The sequence below is a fragment of the Trachypithecus francoisi genome, unplaced genomic scaffold (genome assembly GCF_009764315.1).
Source record: "Trachypithecus francoisi isolate TF-2019V2 unplaced genomic scaffold, Tfra_2.0 Lachesis_group0, whole genome shotgun sequence".
Taxonomy (NCBI): Eukaryota; Metazoa; Chordata; class Mammalia; order Primates; family Cercopithecidae; genus Trachypithecus; species Trachypithecus francoisi.
In genome coordinates, this window is record NW_022681453.1 from 66,262,973 (window position 1) to 66,278,748 (window position 15,776).

Below are 15,776 nucleotides of genomic sequence, written 5' to 3' on the forward strand. Positions count from 1 at the left end.
AATTTTGATCTAATTTAATATTTTGAATATGTAGAACATTTAACTTGTCAAAACTATATTAAAAGTTATACTCAGGGAAGTCTGCCTTTCGTCGCTGTTCCATCCACTCCATTTTTCCCAACCTTGATAGAGATCCATTTCTATTCATTTCTGGTGTATCACTTCCAGTGCTTCTTGTAAACATGTATCTGTATATAAAATTAAGTAAATGAATACATGTATTTCTATATGTAAATAAGTATGTAAACAGTCTTATATGTACAAAGTGCATAAGCATATAAATACATCTTTGTATACTTATTTATATACTTATTCAAATATATTTTTTATTTTCTATCCTTTATTCCACAGAAAGTAATAAACCATAGTGTTCCACACCTTGCTTTTTTCAACAATAATATCCTGAATTTCACTACATAATAGTAAAGAGAAACGTTCATATTTTTCTTCAGCCACTGTCTAGTACTTCATTATATGAGTGCTCTACTGTTAATTAGTTCCTTTAAGGATAGATGTTTGCATTGTTTCCAGTCTTTTGTAATTACAAATAATGCCACTGAATAACCTTGTGCATATGTTGTTTTGTATTTGTTGAAGTGTGTCTTTGGGGAAGATCTTAACACTGGATTTGCCATGTCATAGGGTAAATGTATCTTTAATTTTGTTAGGTTTTGCCAAATTCAGCTTCGTTGTGGTTGGGCCATTTTGCATTTCCATTAGTAGTAAATGAAAGTGCTTGTTTCCTCCACAGCCTCACCAACAAAATCTGTTGTTGAACTTTATTGTTTTTGAGTCATAATTAGAAACCAAGGTCATATGACCTTTTCCAGGTCATAAAGGAATTCACCAATGTTTTATGTTAGAATTGAGATTGTTTCATGTTTTTTGCATTGAGATCTCTTATCCATTTGGAAGTTTTTCACTAGGATATAGTATAAGGTTGAGATCTAATTTTATCTTTTCCAAAATGATAATAGGATTGTCAGGACCATCATTTATTTTAGTCTGTTTTCCCTTATGATTTGAAATGTCTGCTTCATCATATACTAGATATCTGAACGTATGTGAGTCTATTTTGTCCATTGGTCTTTCTTCCTGTTTATTTAGTGAGGTCTTACATTTTAACATCAGCAGGACTAACCATTGCTTTTTTTTGCAGGGTTTTCCTGGCTATTCTTGCCTCTGTTTTTTTATGTGTTCTTTAAAATCAGCTTGTCTAGCATCAGAAAAAAAAAAAAAAAAAAAAAAAACCTATTGAATTTTTTAATCCGTATTAAATTTTATCTGAGCTTTATGATTTTGAATTGTCCTGTCCACAAATTAGGTACCTTTCCACATATCCAAGTCCAGGTTTTTTTGTTTGTTTTTGTTTTTACAGCTGTGTTTTAAAGTTTTCCTCACATAAGCTTTGCACATTTCTTTTAAATGTTTATTCCTAAACACAGTAGTATCTCCTTATCCTTGGGGGATATATTCCAAGAACCCCAGTGGATTACTGAAACCCTGAATATTACCAAACCCGATTGTGATCAGTCAACACTTTTCTGTTCATGCCTTCCACCTACAAATGTAATGTCTTAACTAAGATGCAAACTTAATCCATTTTAACTAAGCACTTATGCACTGTGGCTGCAGCTTTTGCAGTTTGAGGTGTGATAGCAAAGCTACCATAATTTTTTCTCTTCGCAGTTTTGTAGATAGAATATTTGTTACCATAGACCTTAGTAACCTCAGCATGCTGTTTTTTTCTCTCCTTAAGTCGCGAACTTTCACCTTTTCACTTAAAGGAAGCACTTTACGCCTTGTCTTTGGCATATCCAAATCGCCAGCATCACAACTCTTGTACTGTGGGGCCATTATCAAGTAAAATAAGGGTTCCTTGAATATAGGCCCTGCAAATACCACGACAGTGATCTGATCACTGAGCTAACTACCGAGTGACTCAGAGGCAGGTAATGTGTACTGTGTAGAGTGGAATGGTGGGAGATTTCATCACACTACTCAGAATTGCATGAAATTGAAAGCTTATAAATTGTTTATTTCTGGATTTTTTCATTTAATATTTTCTGACTGAGATTACCCACGGGTAACTGAAACCGTAGAAAGCGAAACTGCAGGTAAGGAAGGACTGCCATATTTCATCTTTTTTCGCTGCTAGGGTAAGGTCTTATCTTCCATTCTGTCTTCTAAGTGGATATTATTAGTGTATATAATAGCTATTGATTTTTGTGTTAATTTGAATTATTTTATTTCGTGGCAGTTTTATATTGACTTTCTGGGATTTTCAGGTATCTCTCAGATTACCTGAAAATTAAGATAGTTTTTCTTCTTCCTTTCTAATTTGTTTGCCTATAATTGTGGGGTAGGGGTGGAGATTTGGTCTGATTACATTGGCTAATCCATCCAATTCATTAATAATAGTGGAGATAGTGGGCATCCTTGCCTTGTTCCTGACTATGAAATGCTAGATTTGGGGCTGAGTTGTATGTGTTTTATCATATTAAGTATCCATCAATTTCTATTTCGTTACTTTTTGTTTTTTAAAATCGGGAAAAGGTATTGAATGTTGTTGAATTGATAAAGAAGATTACATAATATTCTTCTTGAGTAAACATTTGGTAGTGCAATAAATTTTATCAATTGGTTGCCTAATATTGATTCATCTTTAATTTCTGGAGCAAATACCACTTGGTTGTGATATACTGTTTTTTAATTTACCATAGGATAGTGTTTGTTCATATTTTATTTAGATTTGAATTTACGTGACTTCAGTAACATGAATGACTTCACCACAGTGTTTTTAAAAGACTCATTATATACTGTTTAGTAATCTTTTCTATAATTTTCCAAAGAATTAGTATCATTGAGTATAAACAGACTCCATACTTAGAAGTGTGGTAGCTAAGAACTTCATGCTGATTTCAAATGGATGATTTCTGTCCTTCACCAAACCAGACCTCCAGTTCCTTCTTCAACATCTTTCTGTATAATTCTGTTTGAAGGCCACTCATTCTTTATTGAAAAACTGGAATACACAATTGGAGTTACATAATCCTATCTTTCTCTGTCATATGTTGCTTTTATCATTGTCTCTTCAACATTGGACAATAATTCCTTCTTTTTGCCAAATTTAGCTCCAAAAAGCTCTTAGGTTTTAGAGCCTACCATACTTATATAACTCAGGTTAACTCCAGGTTCTGATATTGCTTTCATGAATAACATATTTGGAAAAGAGCAGAGATTTTAGCTCTGCTCAAGTGGTGCTGTGTTCTTCTGGATCCCTTCCCTATCTATTCCGTTCACTCTTCTCATTCTCTTGTTTCAACAAAAAAGTTTTGTCACTTATCTGTCCATCTATCCATCTGTCTTATCTCTCTACACATATGCACACATATATATTTTTTTCTATTGGTTCTCTTTCTTTGGAGAACCTTGACTGATATACCATGTGACCCAGCAGTTCCATTCCTAGGTGTATAACCAAGAAAAATGAAAATGTAGGTCCACACAAAAACTTCTACATGAATGTTCACAGTAATAGTATTCGTAATAGCCCAAAGTGACACAACTCAAATATCAGTCATCTGATAAGTGGATAAAATGTGGTATATGTATACAATGGAATACTTTTCAAATATCACAAGAAGTGAAATACTGATGCATGCTATCGCATGGCTAAATCTTACGGTGTAAAATGAATCTAATGCTATATGTTATATCTGTATCTGGTTATCTGGCTACATCTTCTGTTGGTTCTGTTTTTCTGAGGAACTCTGATATACCATTTGATCCAGCAATTCCATTCCTATGAGTATATATGTAAATAGATATCTTTACATGATATCTACATGTCCGTAAATGTAGATATCTATATAATACCTAGAAATGTCTGTATTTATATAGAGAACAAGAGATTGAGATTTACTTTAAGAGATGGGCTTACTTGATTGTGGGGGCTGGCATGTCTGAAATTTGTAGGGCAGGCTGGCAGGCTGGAAACTCACATAGAACTTCTATTACAGTGTTGAGGCAGAATTTTTTTCTCTAAGACATCTCAGGTTTTGCTCTTAAGGACTTCAACTAATTGGATGAGGACCACGCACATTATTGAGTGTAATCTCCTTTACATAAAGTCAGTTGATTGTAAATGCTAGTAATATCTTCAAGATATCTTCACAGCAACATCCAGATTATTGTTTGACCAAACAACTGAGCACTATAGTCTAGCCAACTTGACTCAAAATTAATCATTACATATGGTAACTCTGTGTTTAACTTTTTGAGGAACTCCCAGGTTTCTGAAGCACCATTTTACATTCCCACCAGCAATGTATGAAGATTCTGATTTCTCTGCATCCTCACCAACACCTGTTAATATCTGTCTTTTTTTTATTAGTGCTGTCCTAGTGTGAAGTGGTATCTCATCATGGAGATTTGCCTTTTTAATTTCAATATTGTGTTTCTAAGATTCATTTGTGCTGTCACATGTAAGCTGTTCATTCATTTTCACTGTGATATAATACTGTGTTAAGATACTCCATAGTTTATTCATTATTAATATTCATGCTGCTATTTTAATTACTATTCATATATTAATATATGTATATATATCAATAACTTATATTTATAATAATTTATGCATTATTCATTGTTCTATTGATGGATGATTCGGTGTTCAATTTTTTGCTTCTATGAACAGAATATTCTTATACATGTTTCCTGGCACACATGTGCAAGAGTTTCTCTAGACTGTGTATAAATCCCGGAGTGGTATTGCTGGTCCGTAGGGTATACAGTACTCAAGTTTATGAGATAATGCCACCCATGTTTTCCAAATGTCTCTATCAGTTTGCTTTCTCATTAATGTATCAGTGTCCCACGTGGAACCATCAGGCCCCTTTTTGCCAATTTCATGGGTTTCTCAATTTGCACTTCCCTGGAGGCTAAACATATCTTCATATGTTTATTAGTCAACTGATTGCTCCTTTTAAAAATGCTGGTCATTGTGTCTTTTGCCCATTTTTAAAAATTTGCTCATTTCTCTTATTGGTATGTGTAGATTCTTTATTCTACACATTAATATTTTATCAGTTATATATGTTACAGGCATCTAGCTTGTTTTTTTTCCTTTGTGGTGTTTTTTGGTAAACAGAAGTTGTTGATTTTAATGCAGTTCCTCATTAATGCTATACCTTATGCTTACTCTGTCTTAAGAAAGCCATGTTTAGATGGATAGCCATCTCATTCTTGTAGCCAAGCATGTTTATTGTAATTTTTCTTCCATCTCTGAAATAATTTGCTTGTCAGACTCTATAGGGATTATTCCTCTGTATGTGGTACTTTAAAAAAAAACTTTAAACATGTCAAATAATGGAAAAGATTGGAGAAAATATCATAAGGTGATTGATACTTGAGGCCGTGTCTTATAGATAGAATACATACTTAAATTTGGTGAAATATTCTGCAACTCTTCTAGATGGCAGGTGATAGTAAATACACAAAAATTGTGGTTCTACCAATAGCATATTCTTTCCTTCTGTAACAAAATTTGTATTAATGAGAGAACAGAAGATGAAATTAAAAGAGACTTTATTCTCTCTTAAAAAGCCATGAGACTTAATAAAAGTTAAAAGTGTGTTTTTTTTAATTCAGGAAGAGGATCACCTAGCCCGGGTAGAAGAGGCAATCACTCGTATGCTTGTGTGTGCCCTGAAAACTGCAGAGAATCCACAAAATACCAGAGCCTGGTTAAACCCCACTGAGGTAGGCGGCTTCTGGTCTTCATCATGGCAGTTAAGTTTCCTGTGGTAAACCAGCCCTGACTAGGACTTTTGTTTTCCAATGTAACTAAATGTATGTAACCACTTTAAAGGGTTTTTCTTTTCCGTTAGGTTGAGGAAACGTCCCATGCAGTGAACTGTTGCTACTTAAATGCAGCCGTTTCTGCATTTTTTGATCATTGCAGAACATCTAAGGTAGTAGAAATCCAAGCACTGAGAACAGATGGAGAGTGCATGAAAAAGGAAGAATTAAATGTGTACAGCCACATGGAGGTGGGCCAAACAGGTAGCCAGAACTTGACCACAGGAACAGGCAAACCAGAGGCAGCAAGTCCCTTTGGCCCTGATCTGCTACCTGTAGCACAGAGGTCCAAAGAACCACCTTCAGAAAGAGGAAGCATATTTGGAAGTGATGGGAAAGACTTTGTTGACAAGGATGGAGAACACTTTGGAAAACTGCATTGTGTAAAGAGACAACAAATAATGAACAACAGTGAAAAGGCAATTAAGGAACAGATTGCCTCAAATGCTACTACGGCTCCTTCTCAAACATTCATTTCTACGGATGACTTGCTGGACTGCTTGGTGAATCCACAAGTAACCAGGATAGTGGCACAACTTTTGATACAAGGAAGAAGTTTGTGATTCTAGTGGAAGATGACTTTTAAAATAATATTTTTAAAATATGTTTTTTTTTTTTTTTTTTTTTGAGACGGAGTCTCGCTCTGTCGCCAGGGCTGGAGTGCAGTGGCCAGATCTCAGCTCACTGCAAGCTCCGCCTCCCGGGTGCACGCCATTCTCCTGCCTCAGCCTCCCGAGTAGCTGGGACTACAGGCGCCTGCCACCTCGCCCGGCTAGTTTTTTGTATTTTTTTAGTAGAGACGGGGTTTCACAGTGTTAGCCAGGATGGTCTCGATCTCCTGACCTTGTGATCCGCCCGTCTCGGCCTCCCAAAGTGCTGGGATTACAGGCTTGAGCCACCGCGCCCGGCCTAAAATATGTATTTTTAAGTAGTGTGACTGTAAAATAAAGATGAACCAGCAAAAGGTCAGTTTACACGTTTGTAAATGTATTTATCCTTACCGAATTACATTTCAGTCTGTTGCCACCTTCTTTACTTTAAGTTCTAGGGTACATGTTCACAATCTGTTGCCACCTTCTTTCATGCATATTCCTCTTTGGCCAAACTGGCTGCTCTTTGTTTGTAAGCTTTTGTTCCTCCCTCATCCCATACTTTCAGCTTGTCTCAAATGTAAGTCCCAAGTATTTCCAGCAGGAAGTATTGTCTTCCTCAGCCTCAGCCAGGGACCAGCCTGCTGCTTACTTTTGCAAATAAAGTTTTACTAGAACACAGCCATGCAATTCATTTACATATTGTCTACGATGTCTTCAGGATTACGACGGCAGTGTTGAGTAGTGACAGAGAGTGTATGGCCCAGAAAAAATATTCACTATCTGTTCCTTTACAGAAAAGCTTTGTCAGCCTCTGGTCTAATGGATCCACTGGGTCTGGAATCTAGCCTTGCTCTGAGGTGATCTCACTTATAACAGCTGCAGAATTCTCACTGGATAACCCCTGTCATTCAGAGCAGGATACCAATCAGGAGAAAAGTAGTTGTGGGTTCAGTATGAGGCCTCTTCAGGCAAGGAACTTGGACATCTAGGAACACCAATCCTAGGACTAAAAAGGACTCAAACTCCCCAAACAGTGACTAAAGACTTAGCTCAGTGAAATTGATCCCACTTTCATTACATTTGCAAGATCCAGGGATAATTAATCACCATCACTGTCTAAGAAGGAATTTAGAAATTAGAAAAGCATATTGATCTCTGGGTAACCATGCATGAAACAAACACACAACAGAAAAGATATGCAAAGTTACCTTTGAGATGAACTAATAGCTGGCTATCCTACTGTCCTCGAGGTAAAGAGTATCAGTAAATCCAAAGTATGTGTTTTCATGGAGGGAAGAAGGGTATTGTTATGTAAGCATCCCCAGAGAAAGAAGGGTCTGAAAAGAGTCCTTCTGTGGCACTTATCTCCATCTGACCACTATGTATTTACCTATGAATTTCATTAGTATCTCTCCCAACCAAAATGTAACTCCTTAAGGGTAGGGACTTTGATTATTGCTGTTATTTGCAGAGCCACAATCAGTGCCCAGCATGTAGTAGGTGCTTATTAAATATCTGAGTGAGGGCCGGGTGCGGTGGCTCAAGCCTGTAATCCCAGCCGAGACGGGCGGATCACGAGGTCAGGAGATCGAGACCATCCTGGCTAACACGGTGAAACCCTGTCTCTACTAAAAAAATACAAAAAATTAGCCGGGCGAGATGGCGGGCGCCTGTAGTCCCAGCTACTCGGGAGGCTGAGGCTAGAGAATGGCGTAAACCCGGGAGGCGGAGCTTGCAGTGAGCTGAGATCCGGCTACTGCACTCCAGCCTGGGCGACAGAGCGAGACTCCGTCTCAAAAAAAAAAATATATATATATATATCTCTCTGAGTGAGTGAATAATAAAAATGAGACCTTATTGACAATACCTCATCAAGTACATTGGGACAGAGAATGTAGCCAAAGATAAGGTAGCTGTTATTCTTGGTATATTCCTATTGCAGAAATAGACATCATTTACTACAGATATTTTACTTTTTATGCTTGCTACTCCTTTGACCACTTTTTCAAACTGCAGATAGTGACCTATTTTAAAATCAGTGTAGCAGGTGAGACCAGCGTCTTTTGTTTTTTTGTTCTGTTTTGGTTTTTTGTTTTGAGGTGGAGTCTCGCTCTGTCGCCCGTGCGACAGTGCAGTAACCCGATCTCCGCTCACTGCAACCTCTGCCACCCGGGTTCAAGTGATTCTCTCAGCCTCCTGAGTAGATGGAATTACAGGTGCACACCACCATGCCCAGCTAATTTTTGTATTTTTTTTTTTTTTAGTAGAGACGGGGTTTCACCCATATTGGCCATGCTGGTCTCGAACTCCTGACCACGTGATCTGCCTGCCTCAGCCTCCCAAAGTGCTGGGATTACAGAGACCAGCGTTTTTTGTTTTCTGCTTTTAAATGGAATAAAGTAATTTTACTGAATTGGAATACTCTATTATTTCAGGAAACCTTTCATGAAAAATATTTCAGGGTAAGTATATCTCATAAAACTTTTCAGTTACATCTGTGTATGTATTGGGCTTGATATAAAATGTATTTTTTAGTGTAGGTTGGGGTCAAGAAAGTTTACAAGGCATTTTGAGACAAAACATTTAATTCAATTAGAGTTAAACCTTTGAGATGCTGAGACCTGGGAGAAGAGTTAACATGTTGTGCATGGATTTCTATGGTATGAAACAGATTATGGGGGATAATTTCCTGATTTCATAGAGACCGTAAGGCAGCAAGAGATTCTGACTATCTGCAGAGAATGATGTGAGAAAAGAGAGTGAAAGGGGGGCTGTCAGCCACCACGGCAGCTGTGTCCCTTTTCATCCTGCATTTCACAGGTAAGCTGCCTGAGCGAGTGAAATCATTGATTTTTTTTTTTAATTATACTTTAAGTTCTAGGGTACATGTGCATAACGTGCAGGTTTGTTACATATGTATACTTGTGCCATGTTGGTGTGGTGCACCCATCAACTCGTCAGCACCCATCAACTCGTCAAAATCATTGATTAAAGAGAACCTCAGCTGGGCGCCATGGCTTACACATGTAATCCCAGCACTTTGGGAGGCCAAGGCGGGCAGATCACCTGAGGTCAGGAGTTTGAGACCAGCCTGGCCAACATGGTGAAACCCCGTCTCTACTAAAAATACAAAATTAGCCAGGTGTAGTGGCACATGCCTGCAGTACCAGCTACTCGGGAAGCTGAGGCAGGAGAATCGCTTGAGGCGTAGCTGGAATTACAGGTGCACATCACCATGCCCAGCTAATTTTTGTTTTTTTTGTTTTTTTGTTTTTTTTTTTTTAGTAGAGACGGGGTTTCACCATATTGGCCATGCTGGTCTCAAACTCCTGACCATCCGCCTGCCTCAGCCTCCCCAGTAGGCGGAGGTTGCGATGAGCCGAGATCGCACCATTGAACTCCAGCCTGGGTGCCAAGGTACTTAAAGAATACAAACCTGGCCGAATGTGCCTATAATCCCAGCTGAGCCAGGGAGATTGCTTGAGCCCAGCTCATGCAACATAGTAAAAGTTCTATCCTTAAAAGAATAAAAAATAAATAAAAGCTCAGCCTTCCCCCTAATGTCACAGAATCAAGGGAGCAGCAGCAGGCTGCCTTATCTATGAGGTACAGTAGACAATGGCTAGGGCCCACGAATCTTTTAGGAGGCCACAAAGATTTTTAGTTTCTTTTGAAATCAGGAACAAAATATATAATCCAGCCTTGACTTCATTTGTGTTCATGTCAATGCAGTTGCAAATTATATTTAACTTTTTTATGCAATAAAGGGCCCACAATGGCAAAAGTGCTTGAGGTCCATGAACATTTTATAGTGGCTCTGGGTGTCAGAGATACCAGAATTATTTGAGGTGCTTGCCCAAAATGCAGATTCCTGGGAACCACTCTAGTGCTAGAGAATCTGACTCCTTTGGGACGAGGCCAGAGCTTGGAGTTTCAGCAAACACCTCAGGTGATCCAAATACCAAAAAAGAGAATTTCTGACCCTAGAGTAAACAACCAAGACCTATCACAGGTGCAAAGTGGACTTGTTTCAGCCGGGGCTACTTGCTAGGGTCGATAAGCCCTTCAGATTCACTGAACTATGGCTGTATCATGCCCCTTCCTGTAATTTTCAGCCAGATATTAATACACTGAGCATCCCTTCATGCTGTCATACTTAGTTGTGGTTTTAAAATTATTATTATTATCAGCAGTGGTGTTTATCATTAAGCCCCCCCCCCCGTATTTGCCCTTTAGGATAAAAATGTTTACCATTAAATGACAGTTTTCCAGTATTTTATTTGAAAAGGAGGAAAATGACAGTTAACATATTTAGATTGAGGATAACTATAACATTACTGAATGGATTGTTATTCTTCGGTGCGATATACCCTGATACTCAGCCTTACCCTGAGTTAACCAAACCATTGGAGAACAAAAGCGAATAACAGCAGGTCTCTCTTTTTTATTCCAGTTTCTTACATTTATTGTCAATGATGAATTCAGATGCCAGTGGCCTGCCTAGACAGCCACTCTTAAGCAATAAGGAGCCTGCCAATCCACTTAAAAAACAAACCACAAGAGAAAAAAAATCCAAAACCTCTATGTTAATGAAGCAGCAACTGTGGCCCCCTAACCTCCTCCACTTCAAGTACAGGTGTTCCTAGCAGATTAAATCCCTTAATCCTCCCAGCGACCCCTAGCATCTGAGGTGCTATCTGCATTGGCTCCGTGTCGGTATCAGCTCTGGCCTTGGCCTACAGAGTTTCAAATAAAGAGACTATAATAGAAGAAGCCAGAAGGAAAAAACAACAAGGGAAGATGGGGGTATTTCAAGACTGTCGGAGATGTTCCTGAATCAGTGGCATTAATCTAGAGGCCATGTTCTGCAATGGACTTGACATCACAGGGACCAAGATTCAGTTGCTGGCTCTGAGGGTTCCTGCTTAGGTGATCTCAGGCAAGGAAGCTTCTTGCACTCTGAGCATGTTTCCTCAAGTTTCAAATGCAGAGATAATTCTTACCTCACAGGATTGTTTGAGGAATTCAGACAATGTGTGTGAAAGCACCTATTTTACTACCTGGCACACGATCTACATGCTCAATAGATGGTGTTTGAATCTTAAACTTACCTGGGGAAATTTTTAAAACTTTACCATTCAATAGATACGAGTTAGCAGATTAGCAATATGACTGCTTACTTCCTTTGGTTTATTTATACATAAGACAACAAAAGCTAGGCTGTCAAGGAAAATAGACTATTTAATCTTAGAGTTCATTTAATCTCAGTACAGGAGAAGGGTTTCACAATGAAGTTGTGTAGCAGGCGTTATCCCATTGTTATCACTGGGCAGAACAAAGACCAATGAGTAGACACTATAAGAAGGCACACTGGCCGGCCACGGTGGCTCACACCTGTAATCCCAGCAGTTTGGGAGGCTGAGGCGGGCGGATTACCTGAGGTTGGGATTTCAAGACCAGCCTGGCCAACACGGAGAAACCTCATCTCTACTAAAAATACAAAATTAGCCAGGTGTGTTGGCACATGCCTGTAATCCCAGCTACTCGGGAGGCTGAGACAGGAGAATCACTTGAACCTGGGAGGCGGAGGCTGCAGTGAGCTGAGATCGCACCATTGCACTCCAGCCTGGGCAATAAGAGTGAAACCTGTCTCAAAAAAAAAAAAAAAAAAAGGCACATTTTGGTTCAACATTAAAAAGAGCCTTCTGGCAACTGGAGCCAGGGTTGTGCGGTGGAACTCCATGGGGCAGGATTCCCCTAGACCACAACCGCATCACAGCTCCTGGACCATGCAGGGAAAGTACACTGCAGTCCCAGAGCCCTGGCCAGAGCTGTCCCACATGTCACTGGCTAGTTTGTGAAGAATGAAGTTCCCGTCATGGAATCTGTTCAATTTGAGGTAAAGTGACAGTAAGTCAAGAATGTTAGAATGTTAAAGAGATAGTTCCTACTTTGGATAGGAGCCTGACTAGGCTTTTTTTCGTTCATTGGTTTATCAAACATTTATGGAGTATCCATTGCACATTAGGCACAGACTTCATCCCAAGGAAAACAATATGACTAAGATACCATCCCTGCTCCCAGAGAAGACAGAAGCCCTACCCACTTGGTAATACTGTGCTCCCCACAGCACTATGGCATCCTGACGTGGAGCCGGCTGTCTCCCGCAGTGGCAGCTGTGCTTAGCTGTGCCCTCTGTCTGTAAGATTGTTATTCTCTCCTTCCTGAAAATACAAACCTGTTCTTTTCCCAGAGATCTGATGTCCATACTTGTGGACACACAGCTGCAACTGCATTATCTCATTTAAATTCTCCAAGTTATTAGGTCTCAAGATAAGTTCATTTCCATTATGAAACAGAAGCTGAAGAAAGACTGACTTCAGTGACAAAGAATGATCCTTGGATATTGGAAAAATCTGTTAAGAGGAATAAAAAAAACTAAAACTTGTTTTACAACTAGATATGTACAAATGGATAATATTTTGTGAGAAGGATACCAAAACATTATCTTCTAAAAGTAATAAGGTACTCTGGGTATGCTTGGTAGTCATAAAATGCCACAAATAAACTTGGATATTGCACATTATCTGTGACAGTGTCATACAGGTCAGTAGGATTTTGAGGGTTCTTTGAAGGAGGCACAATTAATGATTGATTTCCACGTGTATAGATTCCAGTAAGCACTCGCACATAATACATATGCTTTCTCCCATTTGCATCTGGTCTGGAGTATGTATCATTGGCGGAATAATTGGCATGGACAGCAAAATAGGTTCCCTTTCCATAAGCCACAGCTGTGAAAAGAAAAACCATTTTTAAGGATTTCAGTGTAATGTAAAATTTGATATGTTGGCCCAATCTGTTAAATAATGTTATTTCTAAAGCCTCTCTTAAATTTTTTTTTTCTGTGCTTTTCACTTTTAATCATCAATTTTTCTACCTAGAAGGGCCAGTCAGTCCCCGTTGGGATGAAATACAGTGAGTCCTACCCTGAAACTTGGGCTGCAACATGGCCATCAATGATGGGGGACCGCAATGAATCCACATGGTCCCAGCCAACTCAGGCTCTCATGGCTGATGCCTCATTCCAAGCAGCCAGATCACTCGCTTCCTTACCATTCTTTCCAGCATAGCTGCGGTTAAAGCCATTTCGATTGACGTATGGCACGGAGCCGGCATCTGTCCCATGGAAGAGTTGCTTCTCGTTCGTTGTCTGGCCATTCTTGGCATCCATGGTTTTTTTCTTTGCCTGGTAGCTATTCCAGAGATCTGGATTCTGGATCCTCTCAATCTACAAATTAATAAAGAAAAATATTCTGCCAGTTCCAAGAGCACTTGCCAATATACAGCAAATGAAACATGATCACTATGTTTCATAAATAAAAGCACACTAAACAGAAAATCCAATGCCAGATGGCAGCTTTCTGCATTCAGAAATCTTTTTAGATCCAGTGTTTCATAAAACCAGGCAATGGGAAGAATGTTGGTTTAATTTTTAACATCTTCTATGTACCACATGCAAACAAGGTTTAGGATTTTAAGTACTCATGAATTCCGCTGGCCCAACTTCTGCAACTCCTGCTTTTTACATGTACTCTAATGACTGTTCCTGTTGCTGTGTCCACCTTGCTTTGCACTCTGCCTCTCACCACCTTAGTCCTTCTGGGATACTGGGTGACCTAGTTGTGTACTTACAGTAAGAGAAGCAACAGAGTATCTAGGCAAGAATGAAATTAACTAATGAAAATCTCTGGTCCAGTTGGAAGAGTGGAGCCTGAATCTTGAATGTTGTAGACCAAAGTGGCCATGCTTTCACCATACTCTTTAGGCAGTGGCCTCCAGGGCGGTGCTGGAAACTGCTTGGGTCCTGGGTTGTGGTTCTACTTCTAAACTCCCCTAATCACCAAGTAGTAGCAGTTTCATAAAGCTGTCCTGGGAAGACTGAGGGGTGGATAAAGGTGGCCAAAGTCCCTCATGGAAAGGCACAAAGTAAAGGTTCCATATTGCCCATGTTGTCAGAATGTTTTCCATTTTGGAGAACTCTCAGGCTTAACACTATTACCTGCCATCATCTGGTTCTTTTTTTTTTTTTTTTTTTTCCAGTTTTGAGTTTTCTCTTTTTAATTAAGATACAGTTTTTGCACTCTAATTCAAAGTCTCAGCATTAGCATATATTTTGCTGATCTGGTTTATGATTTTAAAATTATTTTTCCTTTGTATTCTTTATCTATGGCTAAATTTCTAATCTTCAAAATGCCTACATTCATTTTATTTCATTTACCTTAAATTTTATCTTACTCATTTTTAAAGCCTTCAACATTTTTTGAGTTTTGAAATAATTCTCAATTTCTTAGTCTGTTAATTCTTAAATTTAAAAAGGTTGTTTCTTACTCTTTAAAAAATTTTAAAATAATTATATCAAGTAATTTTTGAATATAGTAATCTGATTCAATATTTTTCATGGGATAAATTCTAAGGTAAAAAAATTACAAATAAATCTTAAACTTTATTTAGTAGGTTTATTATTAGCAGCAGATGTCTAGCCAGGGTAGATTACTTTTATCAGACCAGCCTCTTACCAACAACTACTAGAAGAGCTAGAGAGGGAGAAAAGTCTATCTGAAGGCATCAAAGATTTGATGAGCTAAGATTGCAGAGAGAAGGGAAGTACGGTGAAACAGTAACATAGAAGACAATAATTTCTTGAAAGTGCTGAAAGAAAATAATTGCCATCTAAAATTCTATGCCCAGTAAAAATATCCTTTAAAGAATGAAAGAGAAATAAAGATATTTTCAGATAAATAAAAACTGAGAGAATTCTTCACTACCAGATCTGCATTGGAAGAAATACTACATCTAGATGAAAAATTATCCCAGATGGAAGCGTGGAAATACAGGAAGAATTGAAGGACTCTGGAAATAAATGATAAATATGTTGGTACATGTAAATAAATATAAACAAAAATGTTTCATTGGGTTTCAAATATAAATAGAATTAAAATGCATGTTAAAAGCAATACAAAAAGCAAAAGAGAGATAAATAAGGTTTAAAGTATTCAAAGGTCTTTCCATTGTCTGGGGAATGATGGATGTACTAATTTACATTACAGTTTAGTAAGTCAAGGATGCATGTTATAGTCTCTAGGATAAGCAATGAAAGAATTAGAATGTGTAACTAACAACATAATAGGGGTGAAAATGAAATAGAAATAATACAAAAGAAACCAGGAAAAGATAAAAAAGAACAAAGAATAGATATTACAAATAGAAAACAAAGATTAATATGGTACATTTAAACCCAAACATATCAGTAAGTACAGT

At 38.2% G+C, this 15,776-nt stretch overlaps 2 protein-coding genes across 4 annotated transcripts in view; one reads left to right on the top strand and one right to left on the bottom strand.

The window, feature by feature from the left end:
• HSPBAP1 (HSPB1 associated protein 1) overlaps positions 1–7,133 on the top strand; it is a 50,567-nt gene extending 43,434 nt beyond the window's left edge. For all 3 annotated transcript variants that reach the window (XM_033211015.1, XM_033211017.1, XM_033211016.1), the window contains 3 exons: positions 5,653–5,763; positions 5,892–6,459; positions 6,773–7,133. In XM_033211015.1, coding sequence (XP_033066906.1) covers positions 5,653–5,763; positions 5,892–6,425 — 645 coding nt within the window. In that variant the 3' untranslated portion in view covers positions 6,426–6,459; positions 6,773–7,133. The remainder of the gene's footprint in view (positions 1–5,652; positions 5,764–5,891; positions 6,460–6,772) is intronic.
• A 3,580-nt stretch (positions 7,134–10,713) lies between these two features.
• PARP14 (poly(ADP-ribose) polymerase family member 14) overlaps positions 10,714–15,776 on the bottom strand; it is a 55,272-nt gene continuing 50,209 nt past the window's right edge. The window contains exons 16-17 of the mRNA XM_033211019.1: positions 13,572–13,746; positions 10,714–13,249 (exon numbers count right to left, since the gene is read on the bottom strand). Coding sequence (XP_033066910.1) covers positions 12,960–13,249; positions 13,572–13,746 — 465 coding nt within the window. The 3' untranslated portion in view covers positions 10,714–12,959. The remainder of the gene's footprint in view (positions 13,250–13,571; positions 13,747–15,776) is intronic.